This window comes from Podarcis melisellensis (assembly GCF_964234715.1).
Source record: "Podarcis melisellensis genome assembly, chromosome: 10".
Classification (NCBI taxonomy): domain Eukaryota; kingdom Metazoa; phylum Chordata; class Lepidosauria; order Squamata; family Lacertidae; genus Podarcis; species Podarcis melisellensis.
This window is the reverse complement of record NC_138542.1, coordinates 9,664,229-9,690,706: the sequence shown is the minus strand read 5'-3', so window position 1 is coordinate 9,690,706 and position 26,478 is coordinate 9,664,229. Positions and strand designations below refer to the sequence as shown.

Sequence of the window (26,478 nt, the reverse complement as noted above, 5' to 3'; positions counted from 1 at the left end):
CTGGACTACAACTCCCATCATCCCTCACCACTGGCTATGCAGGATGTTGCTGATGAGAATTGGAGTCCAACAACATCTGGAGGGTCACGTTACCCACTTTTACTATAAAATACAATGTTTTACTCAGCCAAATCTTAAAGGAACAACTCTACCTTTTACTCTAACCCAAAAGAGTTGTACCCTTGAATGGATCTACAAAGGATATATGCAGACAATAGTCCCATATAGCTGGAAATAGGATTAAAGCTTGAGGAATAAACCTCAAAGAGTACGGGAGATAAAATAACTCTTTACCGAAAGACCCAGAAATAGTGCAAAAAAAAAAAGTTACAGACTTAGAAAACTGTTTTTGAGATAAATAATACAGCAGATGTCTCAAAAATGTTAATAATGGAATACAAGTAAAACCATTTTATGGGAGCAATTTATATCAGCCTGTCTGAACAAAGAAAGAATTAAGAAAAGCATATATGAAAGAAATAGAGGAGTTAGAAAAGAAACATTAAAAAAGAAAACAAGATTAAAAGATGACTTAAAAAAAAATTAAAAATGGTAACAAATACAGAGAAGATAGCTGAAGAGTTTATTCCATAATATATTACTTTATTTAAATAATAAAACCTGAAAAAATGGGATACTTATGAATGAATGGATGAATGGGAACGTAGTCCTTGCCACAGGTGAATCAAGAAGATGATGGTGTTTATGGAACAGGAGTTTTCTTAAAGGAACACCAACCTGAATGCTGGAATCACTGACTGGCACAACTGTGGCGGAAGACTGCTGACACCACCCTTCCCCAATGTCTGCTTTCCTCCTATACTTTCCACCTGGAAGTTTCTCAAGCATGTCCTACACATCAAATGGAAAAGATCAAAGATTTATACATACCAATGCATACATAAATAACCACTGTCAATGTGCTTTCTAAAAAAAAGCAACAGCAGCAGCATTTAAGCTACCTCGGTACGCTTTTGATCTTCCATCAAAAATTTGAGACGGGCCGTTTCCAATTTGTGCCTCTGAATTTTCCATATGGCTTTTCTCTCTCTACGGGCTGCCTCTTCGGAGAGTTTGCTATAGTGGTCAATCAGCTCTTGCCTAAGTGAAAAGAAAGGTAGAATAACTTCACCATGTAGTTTTACAGGATATATACCATGATAGAGCAGAGTACAACAGGAAGGTGTTTAGATTACTTAGGCTACCATCCCTCCAGAGTAAAAATGTAGCTCACAAGCTCAAGATTTAGTGAGCTAGCAAGTCGGATAATTTATCAATGCATCATATAACATGTTGAAGTTCCTAAGCAACCAATGCTCACTGAAAAATAAATAATTTTAAACCTAATTATAAATTTTGGGGACACAGGTGGCGCTGTGGGTTAAACCACAGAGCCTAGGACTTGCCGATCAGAAGGTCGGTGGTTCGAATCCCCACAACGGGGTGAGCTCCCGTTGCTCGGTCCCTGCTCCTGCCAACCTAGCAGTTCGAAAGCACGTTAAAGTGCAAGTAGATAAATAGGTACCGCTCCAGCGGGAAGGTAAACAGCGTTTCCGTGTGCTGCTCTGGTTCGCCAGAAGTGGCTTAGTCATGCTGGCCACATGACCCAGAAGCTGTATGCCGGCTCCCTCAGCCAATAAAGCGAGATGAGCGCCGTAACCCCAGAGTCGGTCACGACTGGACCTAATGGTCAGGGGTCCCTTTACCTTTAATTATAAATTAAACAGGTGAAAATTTGGGAGCTTTGTGTCTGTTGTGTTTTCAAATGATACATACACTGTGCTGTGCAGTCAGATATTTGTGCAAGCTTAATGCTGTTCTGTAACAGATCAAACACAAGAAAAGCACCTTAAAGCTGTATAGTTTTGGCTGTTCACTAAATACCAATGGCTATAACATACTCAAAGTTATACCATTTTTCATTCAGAACTAGCAGCACACAGTTGAATCAATAACAGGGCTGAGTTTAGACTAGCAGGGTGGCAGCTCTGAGCTGACTTCCACATTACTGCTAAATATCAGGATGAGGCTGGCATGGTGCAGGCACATCAGCAGAGCCGATAAAAGTGTATCTACACTCGCAACCGCCATATTGCTCCAACTTTGATATGCAGCAGCTGAGATGCCAAGACAAAGACAATGTAAAGACTCCTGGTACGACATACACAGCAGCTAGGCTGGCAGGGCATAAGGGGGAGTTTATAGTTTATCAGCAAAACCTTCTTCCATTCTGAAAGATGAGAAACTGGACTATCCATTTTCCAGCTTGGGAGCTATTTTTGTAAACATACAACTGCTTGGTACAAAATTTTGAATGTGCAGTTTTAACAGCCTTCCTTCCTTCCACACTTTTACCTTGCCCTTTTCTCCAATTCCTCTTCCAAAGCCTTCAGTCTTCTTTCCCTCTCTCTCAGTTCCCGAGCATAACTGAAATCATCATCAGTCTCCTCCTGTTTCAGAGCACGTCGGCGCTACATAAACATTTAAGAAAGCTTTAGAAACCACATTCCAAAAGCACACATTGTGCTCTGCATATTTTTATCGAAGCAAGTTCTATATAAAGATTCTCTGTCTCTTAACGTTGCTAGCAGAAAAGGCACGTTGCAAATACCTCTTTATCTTTTTCAAATTGTTCTTTCAATTTCTGAAACTGCTCACGCTTCTTTGCATCCAGCACCATTTTCTCTGATATTTGTTGATCTGAAACAAATTTAAGACGCAGAAATGTTAAAAAGAAATAAAGAAAACAGTCGCTGTGAAAAACCAACTGGACTGCAAAGACACCTGTAACTTACCAGTAAAAGCTTTTAGAGCTTTGGTAGCTGTTTCTCGAGCGTGGAAAATTAGCTCCTGTTTTTCAATTTCCATGCGCAAGTCCTAGGAAGCAATTTCACAGGATTTAATGTGGTTTTCAAGCGTAACTCGGGTTAGTTCAACTTTATTAATAATCCACTAACCCTCAAACATTTGGATTTCATACGGGGGGGGGGGGGGAAATAAACACAAAAATACGGAAAGGTCAATTTTCAGTACTACACACACACACACACACACACACCAGCACAAGATTAAAAAACAAAAACCCTAGCATCCATTATGTCAAAATTGCTTAGAAACCTTTATAGCTAGAACATAAATTACAACCAATTCATTTATCTGATGGTTCAGGACCCACTAAAGGCTCACAACCCAATCAATAGTGGAATGCAAAAGTATCATTCCTGCTATACAAACATATGATTAAAAATTGAGAAGCAGGTTCTCAAATGCATGTTTTGTTAAATGAAAGTTCTGGGTCATAAAAGATTGAAGACTAAAGGTGTAAAAAGGCTGTATGCCATTCTGAGAAGGGTGTGATCAAAGAACAAACAAGTCTGGTTCTGTCACCTCTATTAAAAAATACACAACTCTTTACTGACACGCAGAGACATACAAGATTTGCATATGGAGTGCCATTAAGTCTTCATCCAAAACAGCTGATGGGAGAACATTGAAGTGAATGAATATAAAGGCTTTCCTGTATTTGGGGACAAAACAAAAACCCTAAGCATGTATTCAGGTGTGCAATTTCATGAAAGAAGAACAAGTTATCAGGCAAGCAAAGAAACTATCTTACCTATAAATGGGGGGGTCTTAACTGAAACAATTACAGTATTGTAATTTGATGGGTAAAATAAAGTTTGGCTTTTCATTTGTCTGGGCCTAAGATCTGCTGCACCAGTAGCACCCTAATGCCTATGCCAAGGCAGCATGCTTTCTCACTTGTCCCAGTGAAATTAATGACTTATTTTCAAACACACATGCGCAAGGACCACACTGTTGTTTTTGATACACCATACAAAGGCAGAGTCCATGTTCTGGGCAACGGCACTTTCCTGATACAAAAAAAGATTTATTTGGTTGAGTCAGTCTACCTTTTCCTCCTTGCTGATGGTACTATAGCGTGCGATTCTTTCCATTCGGCCCACGTACACTGCACAATCTCTCTCAATCTCTCTCAATTCGTCGAGGGAGAAGATGACAGAAATCCGAGGAACGGGGATGTCGGACCAGCAGATGTAGTGCTGCAAAATGTTTTAATGTTGTATTTTCATCTTGTTTTTAAGTTCAATTTGTTTTTATATTGGGTGTTAGCCACCCTCAGCTTAGTCTTGGCTGGGGAGGGCAGGGTATATTATTATTATTATTATTATTATTATTATTATTGAGTGGCAGTAAACATCTGAAGAATGCAATCCAAGCTTTCGTGCACTTTAGAACTGCAAACCTATTGGTAGGGTCTCATTCAGTCTTAAGTCTGTTGTGGACTGTGGGTGGGAATCCTCATGACCTGGGCCTGGAACAAATGTGGCCCCCAGACCTCCTTAAGTGGCCCTCAGGGATCTCCCCAGGCCACACCCCTCCCTGTCTAGGCTACACTCTCTCCTCTAGTTCTGCTGCCTGACCAGAGAGATGTACTGTATGTGTAGAAATGCATGTGTGGCTGGCCCTAGTCAAATATAAGAGTAACATCACTTGTTCCATGTGCCACTGACATGGGTTCCCTGGAAGGGATTGTGGCCTTTGCGCTTAAAAGAGTTATCCGCCCTTGTGACAGTATTTATTATATTATTCCATTAACTGCTGGGCTGTGGGACTATAGTGACTGTTTCTGATGTTCTTTGTGGAACGTTTTGTCGTGAACACCTCCATGGGATATGCTTTGCCGTTTCTTTCAGATTGTTTCATTGTGAAAGGTTCGTCCGGTTAGTTTAGATCAAACATAAGGCAGCCAATTATGAAGTAAGAATTTTAAACTTACGTTCCACGATAACGTGATACGGAAGACAAGCAACATATTCATGATATGACAGAGAGCAAGCACAGAATGATTTGTGGTTAAAAAAAATCAAATCATAATTAAGCCTATGAAGAGATGCTCTACTTGGAAGTCTATCTTTGCATGAAAAATGAGGGGGAAGCAAAGAATTCAGCTTTTTATTTAAATTAGCTGTCATTTAGTCTTCAATTTAAGAAACATTCTAAACTAAAAGATTCCTGTAATTGGGGTGTGTGTGTGTAATTGGGCTGTTGTTTTTATTTTGATTATATATATCGTGGTTTTTATGTTGATCTTTTCTGTGGACCACCTTGAGACCTCCTGGTATAGCGTGGTATATAAATTCAATAAATAATAATAATAGCTTGATCTTGGCCAATAACAGAATAATCTCAGTAGAAAGGTCCTATAATACATTTGGGTGGGGCAGTGGCTTACAGTCCAGGAACAAGGAATTTCTATGTATGAAATTAACCCAAAATATGGACGTGCTGCATGAATGTCATAGTTAGGGAAGGTGTTCTCAGCCAATCTGAGAGACTGCAAGGGGAGTCATAGTCTCTTCAGCTAAAACTGACTTTCCAAGGGTATATGACTTCAAATGTACTTGAAAGCAATGCTTACTCCATGATTTTCAAGAGCAAGGGGTACTTACCCTGGGACAACACAACTTTAGCAAGTTTATGGTTTTCCCACAAATGTAGACATCATTAGCAATATGTTTCAAAAACACAGGCACACAGTCTTCTACTTCCTTGGAAATTAAAACGTACCCATGGGTCCAGTAGTGTTTGTCTAGAGATCCAAAAGGACAGAGAGGTCAGAAAGTGAGGCATATAAAGAGTACTTTGCTGTATTAAGTTTTTAATTCAATAAAAGTGAAACTATTATCTATTTGTTGAACAGAACCCAATGATTTACCGTATTTTTCGCTCTATAGGACGCACTTTTTCCCCTTCAAAAATGAAGGGGAAATGTGTGTGCGTCCTATGGAGCGAAGACACCATAGCCCCGCGACCCTCTCCCGGCTGGAGAGGCGACGCGCGGCTCTGGCAGGAGCCTCCATAGCCGCGCGTCACCTCTCCAGCCGGGAGAGCGCGCGCGGAGCTAAAGCAGCCCCCCGCGACCCTCTCCCGGCTGGAGAGGTGACGCGCGGCTCTGGCAGGAGCCTCCATAGCCGCGCGTCACCTCTCCAGCCGGGAGAGCGCGCGCGGAGCTAAAGCAGCCCCCCGCGACCCTCTCCTGGCTGGAGAGGTGATGCGCGGCTATGGCAGGAGCCTCAATAGCCGTGCGTCACCTCTCCAGCCGGGAGAGCGCGGACGGGGATAAAGAAACCATAGCCCCGCGACCCTCTCCCAGCTGGAGAAGTGACGCGTGACTATGGCAGCAGCCTCTCCGCTGCGCCTTTCCGCTGCTCCCAGACCTGCTCTTTGGGGCTGGTGGTGGGCTTCCCCCCGCCAGCCCCAAAGAGCAGGTCGAAAGGAACCTGAAGCCTGGAGAGCGAGATGGGTTGGTGCGCACTGACCCCTCTAGCTCTCCAGGCTTCCAAGGTAGCCGCCTGAACGCACCTTAAATGGCACCTTGTTTTAGAGTGGGAAAACAAGAGGGGGGAAATTCTCCCACTCTCTGCGCCGCGCTTCCTGCCGCTTCGCTAAAGGGGCGCTGGTCAGAGAGCGGAAGAATTTTTCCCCCTTGTTCTCCCCCCTCTAAAACAAGGTGCGTCCTATTGTCCGGTGCGTCCTATGGTGCGAAAAATATGGTACTTTGCAATCACTCTATTTCATTTCAAGCAAAATCCACAACTTCATCCAGATGATGCACCTTGTGACTGGCATCAGGAATATGGTAACGCTAGTGTCATTGATGTCTAGTGGCTAGTGTCTTGTGATATTGTTAGCTGTATAACCTCTGAGAATACAGTGGTAGCTTGGTTTAAGAACAGCTTAGTTTATGAACAACTTGGATTCAGAACGCTGCAAACCCAGAAGTAGGTGTTTTGGTTTGTGAACTTTGCCTTGGAAGCAGAACATGTTCCACTTCCTGTTGAGTGTGTTCCATTTGTAAATTGAGTCCCCTGCTGCTATGGGAAAGTCTTTACTTTAATGCTTTACTTTAAGAACAGACTTCCAGAACAAATTAAGTTCGTAAACCAAGGTACCGCTGTATTTACTTAGCACTAGTTCTAAAAAGGTTTTCTTTGTTTCTCTTTGTTCTTAAGTCCACAAGCCAAGTCCACAAAACAAGAGTGCATGGGGAGAAAAAGGAAATAGGCACAATATACATACGTGTTTTGAACAACACACACAGAAACAGCTAAATACCGTATTTTTCGCCCTATAGGACGCACTTTTTCCCCTCCAAAAATGAAGGGGAAATGTGTGTGCGTCCTATGGGGCGAATGCAGGCTTTCGCTGAAGCCTGGACAGCGAGAGAGGTCGGTGCGCACCGACCCCTCTCACTCTCCAGGCTTCAGGAGAGCCCCACCGCCAGCCCCACAAGCTCAGGGGACAGTGGGGAGGCGGAACGGCGCCATCCCAGTGTCCCCCAACTTGGTAAGAAGGCTGGTGGGGGGGAGAAGCCTGCTCCTCCCCGTCGCCAGCCCCGCAAACTCGGGGGACAGCGGGGAGGCGCAGCGCGCCATACCGCTGTCTCCTGACCTGGTTTGGAGGCTGGCGGAGGGCTTCCCCCTTCCCCAGCCCCGCAAGCTCCCAGAGCGATGCCAAAGCTGCACGCATCTTCGGCATCACTCTGGATCCCGTTCTGGGTGCTGGGGTCAGGGGAAGCACGCAGCTTCGGCATGGCTCTGGGAGCCGGGGGGGGGTTTTATCCCCCCCCCAATCTAGGTGTGTCCTATGGGCCAGTGCACCCTATAGGGCGAAAAATACGGTACACAAAGAAAAGAAAACAAACATGGTGTTACGTGTAAAAGAAAGTTAATGCCATCTCCCAGGGAAACGGTAATGGAATAAATCAACCATAACTTTTCCAGTTGTCCGCCATAGGCCCTTAAGTCACTAGCCAGAGGGGAAAGCAAGGGAGCCACAGTGATCATGCCTGGATTCAAGGAAGGCAGGAAGTGAGCTAGAGCATCACTGGAGATGCCAGCTTCCAAAGCTTTCATTCCTGCCATTCCCTGCTAGCCAAAGGGTAATTTCAAAAGAAAGCAATTCATTTGTAACATACCTCTAAAGCCAAGATAATCCTCATTCACCTGAATCATGAATTCGCCATACACATCTCTGAATACACCGCTATAAACCCAATCGTGTATAAACCTAAAGGCAAAAGGTTGAATGTTGAAAAAGGTGTTTTATAAAAAGGTAAAGGACCCCTGACAGTTACCGTATTTTTCGCTCTATAACACGCACCTGACGATAACACGCACATCGTTTTTAGAGGAGGAAAACAAGGGGGGGAATTCTGAATGAAACAGTGGATGTATGATTTTTGTGCTTCATGCTGTGGCCACAGACATGTGATCTGATGGTGAATTTGGGGTGACCCAATGCAAAGATCCTGAGGATCCATGTGGATCCATGCTTTTTAACCACGTTTTTGCACCATTGCAGTCCCAGGCAACAGTGGGTGCGTGATTTTTTTGGTGCAGGCTGTAGCCATGGACATGCTATGTGATCTGATGGTGAATTTGGGGTGACCCAATGCAAAGATCCTGAGGACCCATGTGGATCCATGCTTTGTAACTACATTTTAAGTGGAGAGGGAAGGAAAAACACATAAGGGACAAGGAGCACGAGAGGGGTGTGCAGAGAAGCAGCTGGCTAAGAATGCAGGAGAGGGATTTAACGGGAGGGAGGAAAGAATGGCAAAAGTCCCCACCCACCCACCCACCCAAGCCAGCCCCCCCCTCTCCCCCTCTCTCCCCCCTGCATGTTTTCTGGCTGCCTGCGAGGAGCAGGGAGAGGAATTAGAAGGACGCTCTGCTTTCCCCTCTGCTTGCCTGGAGGGGAGGGGATTTGCCTGCTCTTTGTTCCGTTTGAGCAAACACAGCAACGAAACACAAGCGGGTGGGCAGTAAGACCCTGAGGCAGAATGCAGGAAAGCAGCAACTTCCTCTTTTCAGGTTTCCCTTCTCCGACACTCGATTTGATTTTTGCCTGATTTTTGTTCCTGCGCTTGCCCTAGTCGGCTCCAGGGACCACACATTCGCTCAATAACACGCACAGACATTTCCCCTTCCTTTTTAGGAGAAAAAATCTGCGTGTTATAGAGAGAAAAATATACGGTAAGTCCAGTCGCAAACGACTCTGGGGTTGCAGTGCTCATCTTGCTTTATGGATTGAGGGAGCTGATGTTTGTCAGCAGACAGTTTTTCCGGTCATGTGGCCAGCAAGACTAAGATGCTTCTGGTGAAAACAGAGCAGCACACGGAAACGCTGTTTACCTTCCCACCACTTTGACATGCTTTCGAACTGCTAGGTGGGGAGGAGCTGGGACAGAGCTGGGGGAGCTCACCCCATCGTGGGGATTCGAACCACCAACCTTCCGATCGGCAAGCTGTCGTCTCAGTGGTTTAGACCACAGCACCACCCGCATCCCTGTATTTTATAAACACCCTCTTAAATAAGGATATGCTGTCCAAACAGAAAACAGATCTGATAAAAATACTACCACTAAAATAACTATTCAGGTTAGATAGCAACTGTAAAGACCTATGGCTCAGGTTCAAAACGGTCCCCAAAGAAGATACCTGAATGCTATAACTGCTCAGTTTTTCACTAGTACTGAAAGAGATAGATTAACTATCATGCCAAGCAGAGTCTCATATTAATTGGGATTTCTGCTTTGATACTTGAGGTTTCCAGAAGGGTCTCTCAGTGTCTTGATCGTTGTATAAGCATTTAAATAATAATAATATGCCACTCTGAAATACACAGAGAATTATTTTAATGTGCAGAAAGAAAAAAACTTTAAAAAGTCCCAGAACATATTTCAGTAAGCATACACCATTTTAAGATTTTTGCTACAATCCTATACCCACTGACCAAGGAGTAAGCTCAACTGAAATCAATAGGACCTGAGAATATGCAAACAGGAATGAATTGCTAGCTTTATTTCAGCACACTAAAATAAGACTGTCGCCATTTAGAAATTCCAGCTCCTTTTAAGAACTCACAGGAACGCCATCTATAGGAAATGCATTAGATCATCTTTGTAACAGCACGTCCACAATGCACAATTTTAAACTGAAATACTTACCGTGTATATGGTTCACAGCTTGTTTTTAGTAGGGAGAGAAGAACTGGGTAATGTTCATTGCTGCAGTTATTAAGAGCTTCTTGGTATAGATAGGAAAGTAGTTTCACACCCTGAAATAAATGCATAAGCCACTCTTTGAAAGGAAAACCATAAACACATATAGGTACTTCTGATGAGGCTCAGCTTCATTGGATAGTTTTATTACATTGGCAGGACTCAGCTGGAAGTGCTGGTTTGGCTGGAAAAATCCTTAAAGCCTTCTGTTGACTTTTGGAGATACCTTTTTATTAATGCTGAATGAAATCAGAAATGTGCTCCTCCTAACTATATTTCTTTTAAAACCAATACATTCCGACACGTCTATACAATCTGACTTGGGTTTTTTAAAATACTGATGAGCAGACACATTACAAGCTGATCCAGTGGTGGAAATCACTTTTCTTAGAAATGGAAGCATACAGGATGGAAACAGCACCCAAAGCACTCTGAGATTGCTTGCTTATGTTTGAATCACACCTAGTCGTTTCATGTTTAAAAATGCACACCACTCGGTTGGCTGCGACTACAAAGAGAAGCACAATCATACTCACTGTTGGAAATGAAGTAGCAGCAGCAGTTCCCTGCGCAGTCACTCCTATGCCGCAGAGTTCAGCTATATACCTTCACAAAACACAACAGCAGCAAATTACACTTGCGTAGTACCTTTAAGAGCATGGGGTGGGAGGAAGACCTGTGGGCCCCAGATTACAATTTCCATCACTCCTGGCTATTGGCCATGCTGGCTGGAGCTGATAGGAGGTGGAATCCAAGACCCAGAGAGCCACAGCTTCCTGTTTAAGAGCCTAAGAACCGGTTTACTGGACCTTCCAGGCTAGAATTCCGTCTTCCCCAGTGGATAACTAAATGCTTCTGCGTTTTGTTTTTCAGTATTTGGCCCCTGCAGCTGGTGCTGAGATGTATAGCAAGGTAAAAATATAAAGGACCCCTAGATGGTTAAGTCCAGTCACAGGCGACTATGGGGTTGTGGCGCTCATCTTGCTTTCAGGCCAAGGTAGCCGGCGATTGTCCACAGACAGCTTTCCGGGTCATGTGGCCAGCATGACTAAACCACTTCTGGAACAACAGAACACCGTGAAAGAAACCAGAGCACACAGAAACTATGTTTACCTTCCTGCCACAGCAGTACCTATTTATCTACTTGCACTGGCATTCTTTTGAACTGCTAGGCTGGCAGGAGCTGGGACAGAGCAACGGGAGCTCACTCCATCGCAGGGATTCAAACCGCGACCTTCTGATCGGCAAGCCCGAGAGGCTCAGTGGTTTAGACCACAGCGCCACCCACATCAGTCTGTTAGTGAAGGTTCCATTTAGCTATCAAGCCTACATACTTTTGCCTAATCCTTTTTTTAAAAAGCCACATAAGCAAGTAGACAACCCCATATCAACACTAACTCTTACTCTAAAACTAACACTAACTCTTACCACACCATCCAAACTGTTCCTAAAAACTGTCTCCAATTTCAGCCTCACTGTCTAATTAATGGCCTTATTTTCAACTCCATCAACTGACTGTTCCGGTTTGCAAATGTTCTTTGGAACCTGAACATCTGCCGCGGCTTCCGATTGGCTGCAGAAGCATCCTGCAGCCAATCGGTAGCTGCGCCTTGGTTCCCGAACATTTTGGAAGTTGAACGGACTTTCAAAATGGATTCTGTTTGACTTCAGAAATACGACTGTGTATATATGCTCCAAACTTGGGAAGCTGTTATGGCTACACTACAGCAACTTTATTGTTGTTTTTATTCAAAAGTTACAATACAGTTACAATGCAATTCATTTTCTATGAATATCTCTGCTTTATAACATGTGTCAGTTTGCCTAATAGAATACACTTCTGGAACAGTATCCCTCAGAATACAGGCGACTCCCCACATATATATGCAGTACCAGGAAAAAAAATAATCCAAGTTAAACTACAAAAACAGACCCCAAAAGTGTGAAAACTTGGGGGGTGGGGAGGGAGATGGCGTGAAAAGAGCAGGGAAATCAGCCAGCAATTCCATGAGCACCGACCATTGAGGCCTTTGGAGAGTTGATATTTGGGAAAGGAGGTGATGAAGAAGACTGAGAACCACCAGTGCTGTCATTCATACCAATCTGGTATGTGCTACTGGTTATCAGGGGTTTAGAGGGTGTCTACAGGTTTCCCCCCCACTATACGCAACTTCCCGTATACAAGGGATATCCAGGAACAAAAGCCCCACGTAAGTGGAGAGTTGCCTGTACTAAAGCTGGAAACCCTGGTTCTAGTGTAAGTAATATAGGTTACTGAGGAAGGGAATAATATATATAAAGAGGTAGGGCATCTGCCTCGCATGCGAAAGGTCGTAGGTTCAATTCCCATCATCTCCAGGTAGAAATAGGAAATCTTCTGCCTGAAAGCCTAGTGAGCCACTGCCAATTAGTGCAGACAATACTGAACTGAGATGGACCAATGGCATGACTCGGTATAAGGCAGCTTCCTATGCCTCTATGGTTACTTAAAATGTCTCATCTATGAACCCACTGTCTAAATTAACTCACTAAAAATATTATGCTACAACTATGCTGCATAAGCAGACGGTATAACAGTGAAGGAGACAGAGAACTGATCATCAGATTACAGACGATAGAAGCAGTACAATGCTAGCTAATCTAGTCTGAAATTGATTTACCAATTAGGACTAAACTACAGCAATGCTATCAGCAGTTCAAAGGTCTCTCGATTCCTTTGTGGTTTGGATCAAGCATGGAAGATGTCAAGGCTTCTTTTCCATTAACTTTTAATGCCGTGGTATTACCTTAGCTGGCGTCCTAGTTTCCTGAAGAGGAAGCTGATGGTTAGAAGTGTCAGAGTGGAAGGAGTCGACAAAACACATGCTCGGTAGTACTGCAGGTATTTTCTCAGCCCGCTTGTAAATGCCTGGCAGGAGAGAAGTGAAAAGAAGATCTGCTATGAAAATTGTTTGTGCACGGCATACATTCAGTGTATGCTTTATAGGAAAGTGGCAACTGGGTGTACTATTCTTGTTGAGCCTCCTTCAGATGCTTAGGATCTGTGCAAGCCCAATTTACACCCTGTGAGCAGAAGCTCGTTTTTAACTTTTTTTTCTAACTTTCTTTTCACTTGCATTCTATGGCTTTTATCTTTTTAATGCTGTAAACCGCTTTGATTTTTTTGTATGATTTAGTGGTAAATAAACCAACCCCTAAATAAAAAGCTCAACAACTTCAATCCTAAAAAACAGGTTAACAACTATGGTCGCCCCTTTGGTCAGCGCTCACGGCCCTTCACTTCATCAAATCTGGCACTTTTTGAAAAAAGTTTGGACACCACTGAAAGAGTTTGGGTACTCTCCAGAGATCCCCGGGTTCTACTAATAGAAAAGGGTGCTCTGTTCTTCTTTCCCCTTTGCTTCTCCCAAAACTCTGCTCAGGAGTGTTGGGGACCCTACAGTACAGCTTGGGAAGTGAAGCTGTAGGATCCTAGCTGCTTTCTTTTTTTCCCTTTTTTTAAATATCTTTTTATTGAATTCTTCACTGCACAAAAGACATAAAACATTAGAAATAAAATATAACAACACACAAACAAAAGAGAAAAAAACAAAAAGAAAAGGCCAAAAACTAACACACGTAACAATTAACAGACAAATCTACTTTAAAACAATAATTGACTTCCCTCCATCTCAGATTGGGCTGTTCAGACCCCATATCTCTCTGCAGTTTATTTCACTAAATCTTTACGTCGCAGGTTTTATATTTCACCTACTGTGATTTTAATATTTCCTAAATTTGCTTCTATATATGTTGTAAATTTGTTCCAATCATTAATAAACTTTATATTTTTCTGATGTCTGATTTTCTGTGTCATCTTGGCTAGTTCTATGTACTCAAATAATTTAGTTTGCCATTCTCAGACAGTTGGAATGTTGGGGTTTTTCCAATTTTGCGCTAACAATATCCTAGCTGCTTTCATGAACAAGAGGGCGTAATTGGATCTAACCAATAGACATCAGATAAAGTCAGAAATATAGCAGGACATCAAGCTGGATTAGTGATAGCAAAACTGCCAGCATACTACCTGAAAAACAAGTCCTTTTCTGTACGAAGAGTCCAAAACTGGTTGGACAGAGAAGCGGCTCAGTCGTGTGTAATAAGTTCCATATTCAGCAACTTCTGACAGGAGACTGCTCATGCTTTCAGGGGAAGTTCCAGATACATGTAGACCCTGCTTGGCCACAAACAGCACAGCTGCCTACAGGGTTGTAAAAAGAAGGCATCAATGAAAATGTACAGCACACAAAGTAGTTACAAAAATGATACACAAGTCCTCATCATCATAAGTTAGAGCTACTAAATAGGTGCACTGTTTGTTTTTAAAAATCTTTTTTTTTGGGGGGGAAGCCTACTATGCAAAAAACCACTAAGTGATAATTAATAGCTTATCAGCAGATATAATATTATGGCATAAGGTAAAACAATAAAAATACACACATGGTAAAATTGTAAAGAAAATTAAATCCATAGAATGAAAATTCACATGGAAACCCTTGTTTTCTAGGGAATAGTTCCCAAAACATTCCTTTCTGCGCAATGCAAATTGCATTTTATTGCCAGATCTACCATGCCTGGATTGTATGCTTGGGTCCATACTGGCAATTAATGTCAGTCTCTTCTTAATCTGGGTTTACTGTTATTATTATATAAGTACTGGTTTTACTGCATACTTTGTACTATAAACTAGTTTGTGATTTGTATGTGTGTGTGTTTTTAATGAATACTCTTATGATGGATACAGCCCGTATTAGTTTTTTCTGTCTACTTAGTAACTCTTCATAAGGATACGGGTATATAAGTGATACTTGCAGAGCATCTTAAGTCTTGTTTTCATATGCTTTGCAAAATTCAGTAACATGCATCCTCTCTGTGAAATGATGTATGTTACTATATTATTTCTGCTGACATAAAATACAAGTGTGCATGCTGGGTCTTAAAAGCAAAGGTTAGAGCTCCTCAGCAGCTATTTACATACTTCTGTATACCTGATTAAATGAGAATGAAGTAGATACCACCCCAATAAGGACATTCAAAACATCTTTAACAAGTTCTGATTCTTTTATTAAAACACGTTGTGGAAGCTGAAGTTTGGTACTGCTGAAAAACTGCAATTCCCCTTCTCGAAGTCTGCAAAATTTGTCAAAGGCTTCTCTGCCAGCTTCAGAAAGGTACGGCTCCTCTTTTTTCCCAGGAGGACTGTGTTTGGGGGGAAAAACAAATAACAATCAAATGTATAAAGTGCCACTCTGAAAAACGTAGGCCTGTAGAAGAGAGATATTCTGAATGGCTTTCATCCAATCCACCATAAAGCCTAGGGTTTTCATGGCCTCGTATCAATTCAGATGTTACAGCAAAAAATGTTCATGCAATTATAGGCTGTATCAACAGAAGTCTAGTGTCCAGATCTACTCTATTCTGCAGGACACCACCTGGGGTCCTGTGCAGCACAATTTCAGAAGGACATCAACAAGTCAGTGTGCAGAGGAAGGTGACCAAGATGATAAAGGGTCTGGAAACCAAGCCTAAGAGGATCAGTTGATGGAGTTGGGTACGTTTAGCCTGGATAACAGGAGACTGAGAGGAGATATGAGAGCCATCTTCAAATATATGAAGGGCCGTTACACGGTCGACGGAGCAAGTTTGTTTTCTGCTGCTCGGTGGGCTGGAGAGACCCAAACCAATGGATTCAAAAGATAAGAAAGGAGAATCGTTAGGAAGAGTTTTCTGATGGGAAGAGCTGTTTGACAGTGAAACAGTCTCCCTCGAAAGGTGGTGGACTCTACATCCTTAAAGGTTTTTAAGCAGAGGTTGGACAGCTATCTCTCAAGGTTTCTTTAGTTGTGATTCCTGCACTGCGGGGGGTTGGACTAGATAACCTTCAGGGTCCCTTCCAACTCTACCGTTGTAAGATGATCTCCTTGAAGTCACAAGGAGGAAAGGAAAGCCTGGGATCCAAAGGTTCACTGCAGCCGATTTTTCATAATGGTAGACCATGGTTCAGAATTACATGCAAAGTCTCCCAATTGTTAGGATCTAGGCAGATCCATGGGAATGCCTAGAGCACATTGGGGGTTTGCCAGATTCCCCTCAGTTAATAGTACAATGGATGCCACTCTAGAGATTCCCCATCTGCCAGGCTCTGTAACTTTTTGGACGATACAACAGGAAGGCCTGAGAAGCTTATGTGGGTATGGCCTTTTGGATCCCAGTTTCCATTCAGCTGCCATTCTCAAGTCCCAGTTTTATTGGGAACATTAGAGGGGTGGTATTCAACTAAGTTTTAATCAGAAAAGACACAGTGAAGTTAATGTACAAGTTAGGTTTATTCATTTTAATAGGTCTACACTGAGTAAAAACTTAGTTGAATACCACCCTAGGCCTTGAATTTTGCTATTTCAAAAATAATTCAGCGCAACATTCTGAATCTTAAAGACAAATACGTACCATCCAATCCTTTCCCAACATCTCCGCTTACTAGGTCCATAGGTGAGCACTGCTTCCCATAGATCAATATCTGGTGTGACACTGGGTTCTGACTGAGAGTCAGGGGTGAGATTGGATGCAGACTGGAATCCCTCATCTTCCGAAGGATCTATACTTTGGGGGACCTATAAAAACATGTACCCAGTCGATTATCTTTCAGCACAGTGATTTTCCATAATTGTGACCAAAAGAGTTAACTTCTTAGCCTGCCTCCCTAGTTCCTCAGATCGTTCCTGTTGCATCTCCTCATTAAAAATCATTCCTAGTACAGTGCTGCATATTCTATTTACACCCTGGTGGACCAACGGCGTTTCCGTGTGCAGCTCTGGCTCGCCAGAGCAGTGATGTCACGCTGGCCACGTGACCCGGAAGTGTCTTTGGACAGCGCTGGCCCCTGGCCTCTTGAGTGAGATGGGCGCACAACCCCCGAGTCTGGCAAGACTGGCCCGTACGGGCAGGGGTACCTTTACCTTTACCTTTAAGTGTGGCAAAGCATGTATTGCTCAACTGCAAGGAGTAACTTGATAAATTAATTCTTACATTTGAGATGGTGCTGCCTCTTTTACTAGGCAGAAGAACTAAAGGGCATAAAGGGCATAGCGAGAAACAAGACTGACCATGAATGTGGGTTCAAATCCTTGTTTAGCCATACAATAAGACGTGGTTTCCCTGCCCCCTCTTTAAAATGAGAACACTAATGAGCTATCTTACAAAGCTGTTGCAATATACAGATCATGATCAGATCAAGATACATCATTTGGTAGGATTCAGGAGAGAAATACATGAAGCATTTCCTTAAAAGAAAAATATTGCCTTCTCCCTCCCCCCTGCTCCTTAAATTTCAAAAGTTGTTTACAATGGTGTATACTGTGGTATACAAGGTGTTGGAGGAAAAGCAAGTGAAAAAGACAACAAAAGCCCTGCTGCACATATAAATCCGACACACAAGATGGTGGCTACAGATTGTACCACTTTGGATTTCAAAAATAATGTGACATGTGGAAACTACTATTTGCAAAAGAGCTGAATGGGTCAAAATGATGCAAGTGCTCTCAGATCCACAAGCAAGAGAGAAAGAGAAACACCAGGTAGACTGTGGTAAACTTGCCCCCAGCCGCTCGCCCCTCCCTCACCTGTCTTTGCTCTCCAGCCAGACCAGGTTTCTTGAGCAGGGCTGGCGGGCGCGTTTACGTTTTACAGAAACAAGACCAAATAGACCCGGTAGGGCTGCCACCACTCCCTCTGTTCCGGGGAACCCAGAGCCACAACCCAGGGAGAAGGCTGTGCCCCGTTGTTGTTGGTTATCCCCACTCCACAAGTTGTATCTACAGACTTGCAGACAGAAATTCTACAGTAGAGCGCAACCAAGCGTAAGGCTAGGAATTAGCTCCCCCCCCCCCCCCCGGAAAGGCACACAAACCAAACAGTTTCTTCTTTAAAATTTATTTTAAAAGAACCTAAGAAAACATGCTAAAATAGCAGGCACTTCTTTAGCAAGTCACAAGCAAGAAAATAAGAACATTATGAAATCTAACTGACTTACATACTCACGACTAAGACACAGATAGAATAGTTAAAGTCCTTTCAATGTTCCACATTCAGAGGCTTTCGCAATTCTCCATCACAAAGGACGAAAGGACGGCTACTTAGTTGGAACATCAGCAGCCGGGAGATTTGCAGACTGCAGAGCGCACTTTCTCAGCCATTCCCAATATCTTTTATCCCCAATTTGCACATAGCGTCGGAACCCCCGAAACCAATCATAACTCCTGATTATTTTTAAATTCTCCAATGACCTGCTTGTGGGCTATTCAATCTAACTTCTGGCAGCTGGACTCATTAAGAACCCAGAGCCTAAATCAAAGGAGTTCCTCCCTTTCCATGGAGCTTATGCAGATACACATTCCCAGGCAATCAAGGCCAGATAACATCACTGAGGGAATGCACATAACTTCGGACCCAGGTGTCAAAGCTTTCATTAAATCAGGGGTTTCCTTTCCCATAGTACACCTCTCACACCCTGGAAGCCTGTTAGTCTGAGGTTAAAGGGACAAGACTTATTTTCCATGGTTCTTGTGGCTTGTTGGTTACCCACAAGGCCTCACTCTTGTTGCTTCACCAAGGAACAGCTTCCAAACAAACACTAACTTTACTACATAGACAACAAAAGGAAGACACAAGGAAATTATTAACAAAGAATTTTGCTCATGAGCATCTAACTGAAAACAACAGCATTGATGAAGAAGATGCCACAATTTATTACAACTTGCATGCTCAAACAAATATCTATGCTAAATATAAATAAAATAAGGGTCACCCAAAATACTCCATACCTTGATTGCAAGTCCAGACAAATCAGCACTGTCAGGCACTGGTGGAAAATCCAACTTGATATCCATGTCATATGTACGACTGTGAATAAGAGCCCCAAAGAGCGAGACACGGGTTTCTCTCTCAAACTTGTCGCCGACCGAGCAGCTTTGTGAAAATAATTCCACAGTAGGAAGACCTGTGCCAGGTGCTGCCTCCATGATCTGCAGTGTCTTTTGAACTGTATCACTAAACTGATGTTCCTCATTTGCAATTAAAGCCTGCATATCGGCTTCAAACACACTAACATCATAATAATCATAACCTTGGTATTTTACATTTCTTCCAACATATTTGTTGTTTGCAAAGTAGTCTTTCTTGGGTGGTAAGCACTGAGGCGGTCCTGTTCCTGCAAGCTGAATCAGAAGATCCAGAACAGAAGTAATTTCAGTAAATGGTAAACAGGTAGACCTTTCCAAATCGTCTACAAGCTCCTCCAGCCGGTCAGCTTCCTTCCCCATTCCAGCAACTCTCAAGTTGAAAGATAGCATTAGAATTCTGTTTTTCACTGGAAGTCTAGAAACATTTGACTGTGCCTTCTGGGTCTCATCCACAAAAAGGGTGGAAAACAAAGCATTATACGCAATTTTCTTGAGGCTTTTACTGGATCCTTTTTTGCTGTTCTTTTCCCTGCCCAAATGGACCTTCTTTGACAAACCTGCTATGTGGGCCTCACACAAATCACCAAACAGCTTTGTAATACTCTCCATGGCAGCAGCAGTTAACTGGATATCCTCTTTAAGTCAAGATCGTGTATAACCAGTACTAAGAATCTGCTGGGGATCCATTACGCTGCTTGGAAAAGCAAATGGAGAATAATTAATGATCTTCTCCCTACTGAAATAGAGTTTCAATTACTTTATTAATGCAACATCCTTATGAACTGTGTATTAAGGGTCTAGATCCCAATTAGCTAAGTACTGTGGGACCCCTGTTCTTCAAAAACCAAGCCATGGACCCTCTACATTTCAAAATTTTGGTATCTCTACGATATTTCTGATATTTGAATGGAGCCACGAACCCCCAACAACCATACCTATATCTATACCCTGATAACCATACCTACATTTATATGGGCACTTACGGAGATAATCCATTTCAAAAGCAACGGTACCCAAATGAATTGTCATGAAGGAAAGGGGTGGGGGAGAAGTTTGTCCTCCTCGCTCACAGTACCATATTATTATTATTATTATTATTATTATTATTATTATTATTATTATTATTATTTCCATTTCTATACTGCTTTATATTTTTAAGAAAAACCTCAAAGCAGTTTACAACACATTAAAACATCAATAAAAACAATCCAGAACTAAACATTACTGAAGAAAGTAAAAAAAACAGCAATACCTAACACGGCGGAATGGCAAATCCTAATGGTAGAATACCTGCAGCTAGCAAAGACGACAGGAAGGATAAGAGGCCAAACAAAACAAATAGTCTAGAAGGATGGAGAATTTTTAAAGAATACTTTAAAATTTATGGTATAAAAGCAAACTTCTTAGCAGAATTAGACTGAACCTTGCCTTGTATAAATATAAGCTTGTAGGGACGTTAACAGAAGCTATGTAAGAAATATGTAACTGTGCGGTATAAAATAATCAACAGATAAAGTCCAGTGAGAGTAATTGGAAGTCCTTTTTAATTTGTTTCACAATCGTTCACATCATTGGGAGTACAAATGATGTTAGTTATAAGAATTGTGTTGTTTCATATATTGCTATTGACTGTTTGTCAATTTATAGTTTGTTTGTTTGTTTGTTTGACTGTATGTTTGCTGGTTGGTTGGTTTGCTTTCCTGGCATCAATGTATCTATTTTAAAACAACGAATATATATATATGAAAAGTCAAATATAAAGTATACAGTCAAAGCAACACAGGGGCTCTGTGTGTGTTTGTGTGTCCCCGAAAAAAGCTGCCTCCTTTTGGTCTCCATGCTTCATATTACCAAAGTGAGCCCCTGCCCCCCCCAACAGACCCTACTTTTTTTTAAAAAAAGAAGGGGGGACAATTAATGGGGCTTAAAAGGAGCCAGGGCTCACTAGGATGTAACACCTGTGCTGAGTGCCAACCCTGCACCACCCTGAGAGGCCCCCATACCACCTAGAACGAAGAAGGCGGGAAGAACTTCTAGGGTCGAGACTCGGGCGCTTCCCCTCCATAAGGCCTGGCGCACCCGCTTCCCCCCCTTCACGGTATCCATGGCAACGCCCCATACCGAACAGGCCTCACGTCGCTCCGGGGTGTTTCACGGCGACGCGAACCGCCCGCCCGCCCAGTATTTGCCTCTCTTCAGCCCATCCCCGCTGAAGGGCGGCGAGAAAAACGGGCGCCCCGCCGAGTTCTCAGCGCTGCCGCCGCCGCCGCCGCCGTGATGGGAAAACGCGCTCCTCAGAGAGTCGCGGCCTTGTGACATCACAGGAGAGCGACGAAGGCGGGAATGCGGGGTTTTTAGAACGCTGAGGCCTTGTTGCCTGAGGGGAAAGGAAAGGGGGCGGGGCTAAGCAAGAGCCCTGGAAACGCAGCGGCGGGGTTTGTTGTGGTTGTCGGCGTGTGGAGAAGACGCAGTGCGCATGCTCAGGGCGGGACATGGCCCTTACTGCTTCCAGACCACGGGAAGTAACTTCCAGGGCTGCTGGAGCTAAAAGCATCTTTTGCTTAGGGCGCCCTAAGCAAATGCCCAGAAAGCACTGGGACTTGTGTTAAACGCCTTTCCTGCAGGAAAGGTGTCATCAAGGTCTCCCAAACTTGGGTCTCCAGATGTTTTGGGACTACAACTTCCATCATCCCTAGCTAGCAGGACAAGTAGTCAGGGATGATGGGAACTAGTCCCAAAACAGCTGGAAGACAGATACATTATAATTCAGGGAACAATGGCAGGGGAACAATGCACTATAATTAATATTTATGCTCCTAATGAAAATCAGGTGGGTTTTTTTCTATAAAGTGTTTAACGAAATGGAGGATATTCAAAAGGAGATTTCAATATGGTATTAGATAAACGACTGGATAAGTCAAATCCTACGCCAGAGGAAATACGTAGTAACATTCCAGGATTAGCTAAAATTATGAAAAGGAAAGAGATGAAAGATGTTTGGAGAGTGATGAGGGGAGAAGAGAAGAATTTCCCCACCACCACCAGTGCATAAGCCCTACTCAAGGATCAATTACATCTTCGTTTCAAAAAAACATAGTATCTAAAATAACAAATACGGATATTGGAATAATAAAGGTAACCGGTAAGGGGTTCATATCCTCTGATCTGAAAACCCAGGTCCTTAGTTCCAGATGGTAGGAGTAGGTGGGCTCATTATTGGGAGTTTTCCTGTATAGAATTTGTGAATGAACATATAGTCGGACCTTGGATCTCAAACGCCTTGTGACTCAAACATTTTGGCTCCCAAACACTGCAACCCCAGAAGTGAGTGTTCCAGTTTGAGAACATTCTTTGGAAGCTGAACCCCATGGGCTTTTGCCACCACTCGGCAGAGAGATGGGAGGCACCCAACTTTTGGAACAATATTTTATCCACCCTGCTCTGTGCCCTGTTAGAAGCTCTGTGCCCTGTTAGAAGCACATTCCTGGTTCCTAGGAAATTGGGGGAAGTGAGCTGCAGGTTCTCCTCCCTGCTCCAAAAAGCAGGTGTCTTCCCCCAAATGATCATGGGAATTGTAGTTTCTTAGGGGTTCTGGGAACTGTAGGTCTGTGAGAGGGAAGCTACAACGCCCAGGATCATTTGGGCGCAGTCATGTGCTTTAATAATAATAATAAAGGTAACCGGTAAGGGGTTCATATCCTCTGATCTGAAAACCCAGGTCCTTAGTTCCAGATGGTAGGAGTAGGTGGGCTCATTATTGGGAGTTTTCCTGTATAGAATTTGTGAATGAACATATAGTCGGACCTTGGATCTCAAACGCCTTGTGACTCAAACATTTTGGCTCCCAAACACTGCAACCCCAGAAGTGAGTGTTCCAGTTTGAGAACATTCTTTGGAAGCTGAACGTCCGACATGGCTTCCGATTGAGTGCAGGAATCTGCTGCAGCCAATTGGAAGCCGTGCCTTGACCTCCCCCCCCCCATTCTAGAACCCACCACTCTCAACCAACTCTCAACTGCCTCCCCCCCCCAAACATTTAAACTCGATTTCAAAGCAGCCTCCAATTGTCACTCTCCACCAGAATTCTGGAATCCAACTGGCTGCCCTGCTGTGGAGGACAAGTCCCTCTTGAAAGGACTCAGCTGTACTCTTTCTGAAAGCTAGAACAGTCTCCGCCATGTCCCAGTTCTCCAAAGGTGAGAGCCTGGAACCCCATGGGCTTTTGCCACCACTCGGCAGAGAGATGGGAGGCACCCAACTTTTGGAACAATATTTTATCCACCCTGCTCTGTGCCCTGTTAGAAGCTCTGTGCCCTGTTAGAAGCACATTCCTGGTTCCTAGGAAATTGGGGGAAGTGAGCTGCAGGTTCTCCTCCCTGCTCCAAAAAGCAGGTGTCTTCCCCCAAATGATCATGGGAATTGTAGTTTCTTAGGGGTTCTGGGAACTGTAGGTCTGTGAGAGGGAAGCTACAATGCCCAGGATCATTTGGGCGCAGTCATGTGCTTTAAATGCTCATTGGATGCACTTTAAATCGTAGGATCATAGAGTTGGGCGGTATCCCCTGCAATGCAGGAATCTCAGCTAAAGCATCCATAGCTGATGGCCATCCAACCTTTGCTGAAAAACCTCCCAGGAAGGAGAGTCTACCGCCTTCCAAGGGATTTCCTCCCACTGTCAAACAGCTCTTGCTGTCAGAACGTTCTTCCTGAAGTTGAGTCGTAATCTCCTTTCTTGTAGTTTGAAGCCATGGCTTCAGGTCCTGAGGGCCTCTGGAACAGGACAAAACAAGCTTCCTCTCTCCTCCCTGTGACGGCCCTTGAGATATTGACAGGACTGCATGGTGTGGTTCTCATATCCATATCCTGTGGGACAGAGAGCAAAACGTTTTTCTCTCTCCTTTCTCCACCCCCATGCAGAATTGCAAAAGGTCAGTGCATCTGGCTAGTAAGAAGATGGTCGGAGTTTGGAGCCCAGCCAAGGCTGGCTGTGGGCAGGATCCTGGCATTGCAGGGGGTTGGATTAGACAACCCTTGGGATCTCTTCCAACTCTACCATGCTATGATTCTATCAAGCAGCTAAAGGAACAGGCGGGGGAGCAAGATGCAGAACAAGGGGGGGCACAACCACACACCCCAACAGCACCCTCTGGCCTGACCCACGGGGGCCTCATCCCAGCACACTTTGAAATGTAGCCTTTTTAATCCATGGGTAGGAATAATTGTTGCACCCGAGCAGAGACAAAAGGAGCCAAACAACACCAAGGGGTTAATCCAGAGAAAGAGCGTTTTATTCTGCCATCGGGGGGGGGGGGGCAGAGGCACCTGTGTGATTCAATTCACAAAAGACAGGCCGCACTGAAAACATTTTACAAGCAGGTTTTATCCTTTTTTCAAACCCCTTTTTTCCTCTCCCCCTTCACAGATTCTTACATAGAAATGTTGCTTTTCGGTCTCTGGCCCTGCTCCCGGAAGTATGTTGCAAGTCAATGTACCAGGACAAGGTTATCTTGGATCTGGGAAGCAAAAAGCTTTACTGTTCTCAGCTATGGGTTTGTTACAGAGTTTTTGCTACAGAGAGGACTGCTTAGCTCATGTTTTTTGTCTTAGAGGGAAATGCAGTTTTTAAAATGCGTAGGCCGAGGCCTGGCTGGGGGGGGGGGAATTCACAAACAGTTTTTTTTAGGGCTTTCTGGGGTAACCCTAACTGTACCCCTTCAGAAACACCCCCCCCCTGATTTTCTTCCTATTAATTCAGCTGCCCGGCAACCTAGCAGCCTGGCCCCTGTTTGTGATGTCACAAAGTGCTGCTTTGCAAGCAAGCCTTATAGTGCCCTGCAAAAGGGATGCCTGTCAGATGATGGTGAGATACTTGCTGGACAAGTGATGATAAAAATGAATTCTGAAGGTAGGATGCCCAGAGGAGATGAGTGGCATTATTATTATTATTATTATTATTATTATTATTATTACTACTACTACTATTATTAGCGTCACCCGTCATTGGTGCCTGTGGCTTGGCTCCTTGGCTTGACTTGTCCACAGATGTTGTCAGAATGGCAGGTCCTCAGCTGTGGACCTCAGATTATATTTTCTGTTGTGAATATCTGGTTGCTTACAAGGTTAAACCATATGGCCTTTCCATGCTTCTGTTTTCTTAACTCTAAGGCTTGAAATCACTGGGTAATTCCATTGAAATGTCAACGTAATAAGTTGCAGATCATTTTAAAGAGAATTTCCCAAAGTTTCAGGATCTTGTCACTGTGTGGGATGGGTTTTAACAGGAAGGAGAGTATACATTAATTGAAATTTATCCCTCCAGATACCCACAAATGTGAGATGAACAGAGTTTTAAAATCCCCTCCTCGACAGCAAAACTAAAAGCTTAGGAGCAGCCACCGGGACCATATAACACCGGTCCTAAAGGATCCACGATGGCTTCTAGTACGTTTGCGAGCACCAAAGTGTGGGTCCTGTATACCTGAAGTAGGTTTGCCACCTGGTTCTTAAAAAACAGAGTTTTAAAATCCCATCTTTGACAGAAAACATAAAATGATAGGAATTAGGCTGTGGAACCTTGTTTGGAGCAGGTCGAGCTATGAAGTCAGCTGCCCACTTCAGAAAGAATCAGGCCGCAAGCTGAGAAGTTAAAAATAAGCCGTCCTTCCTTTATTCTCATGTATTGGTTCATAGCAACAGTAGTAGTAAAAAGTATGCAGGCAAAAAGTGTTATATATTTGCAGGGGACACCCTAAACTCTAGAGATTAATAAATGGTAGATTTGGAGTACAGTGGTACCTCTGGTTACGAATTTAATTTGTTCCAGTGGTCCATTCTTAAGCTGAAACCGTTCTTATTCTGAGGCGCGCTTTCGCTAATGGGGCTGCCTCTGGTGCGTGATTTCCGTTTGCATCCTGAGGCAAAGTTCACAACCAGGAGCAGTTACTTCCGGGTTATCGGAGCTCGTAACCTGAAGTGTTTGTAACCAGAAGTGTTTGTAACCAGAGGTACTGAAGGAAGAGCCAAATAGAATTTATTCTGAACCACCAAATTGAGTAGAAAATATCCAATTTTGCAAACGATCCCCCAAGCCTGTAATACAAAAGGATGTAAAAAGAGAAACTTCCCCTCAGCAGTCCTGCAATTCACCGGGAGGTAAAAAGTCCACGCTGACCCAGCTTAGAAACTTGTAAGGAATGAACAGTGAGTGATTGAATCCATGTGAGCTAGGTCAGAGTTAGGTAAACATAACGCGGGTGGCGCTGTGGTCTAAATCATAGAGCCTAGGGCTTGCCGATCAGAAAGGGTGAGCTCCCGTTGCTCTGCCCCAGCTCCTGCCAACCTAGCAGTTCGAAAGCACGTCAAAATGCAAGTAGATAAATAGGTATCTCTCCA

General features: G+C 43.5%; 1 protein-coding gene across 2 annotated transcripts in view; it reads right to left on the bottom strand.

Annotated features, from left to right (window-relative positions):
• Positions 1-21,429, bottom strand: part of TUBGCP6 (tubulin gamma complex component 6) — a 35,292-nt gene extending 13,863 nt beyond the window's left edge. The window contains exons 1-16 of one of the 2 annotated variants that reach the window (XM_081927607.1): positions 21,208-21,429; positions 18,949-19,780; positions 16,577-16,740; positions 15,118-15,328; positions 14,157-14,330; positions 12,877-12,998; positions 10,627-10,696; positions 10,037-10,146; positions 8,003-8,094; positions 5,475-5,614; positions 3,915-4,064; positions 2,796-2,877; positions 2,612-2,700; positions 2,356-2,471; positions 963-1,101; positions 739-852 (exon numbers count right to left, since the gene is read on the bottom strand). In XM_081927607.1, coding sequence (XP_081783733.1) covers positions 739-852; positions 963-1,101; positions 2,356-2,471; positions 2,612-2,700; positions 2,796-2,877; positions 3,915-4,064; positions 5,475-5,614; positions 8,003-8,094; positions 10,037-10,146; positions 10,627-10,696; positions 12,877-12,998; positions 14,157-14,330; positions 15,118-15,328; positions 16,577-16,740; positions 18,949-19,695 — 2,520 coding nt within the window. In that variant the 5' untranslated portion in view covers positions 19,696-19,780; positions 21,208-21,429. The remainder of the gene's footprint in view (positions 1-738; positions 853-962; positions 1,102-2,355; positions 2,472-2,611; positions 2,701-2,795; positions 2,878-3,914; positions 4,065-5,474; positions 5,615-8,002; positions 8,095-10,036; positions 10,147-10,626; positions 10,697-12,876; positions 12,999-14,156; positions 14,331-15,117; positions 15,329-16,576; positions 16,741-18,948; positions 19,781-21,207) is intronic. The other variant, XM_081927608.1, reaches the window with a different exon arrangement.
• Between the last annotated feature and the right edge of the window lie 5,049 nt (positions 21,430-26,478).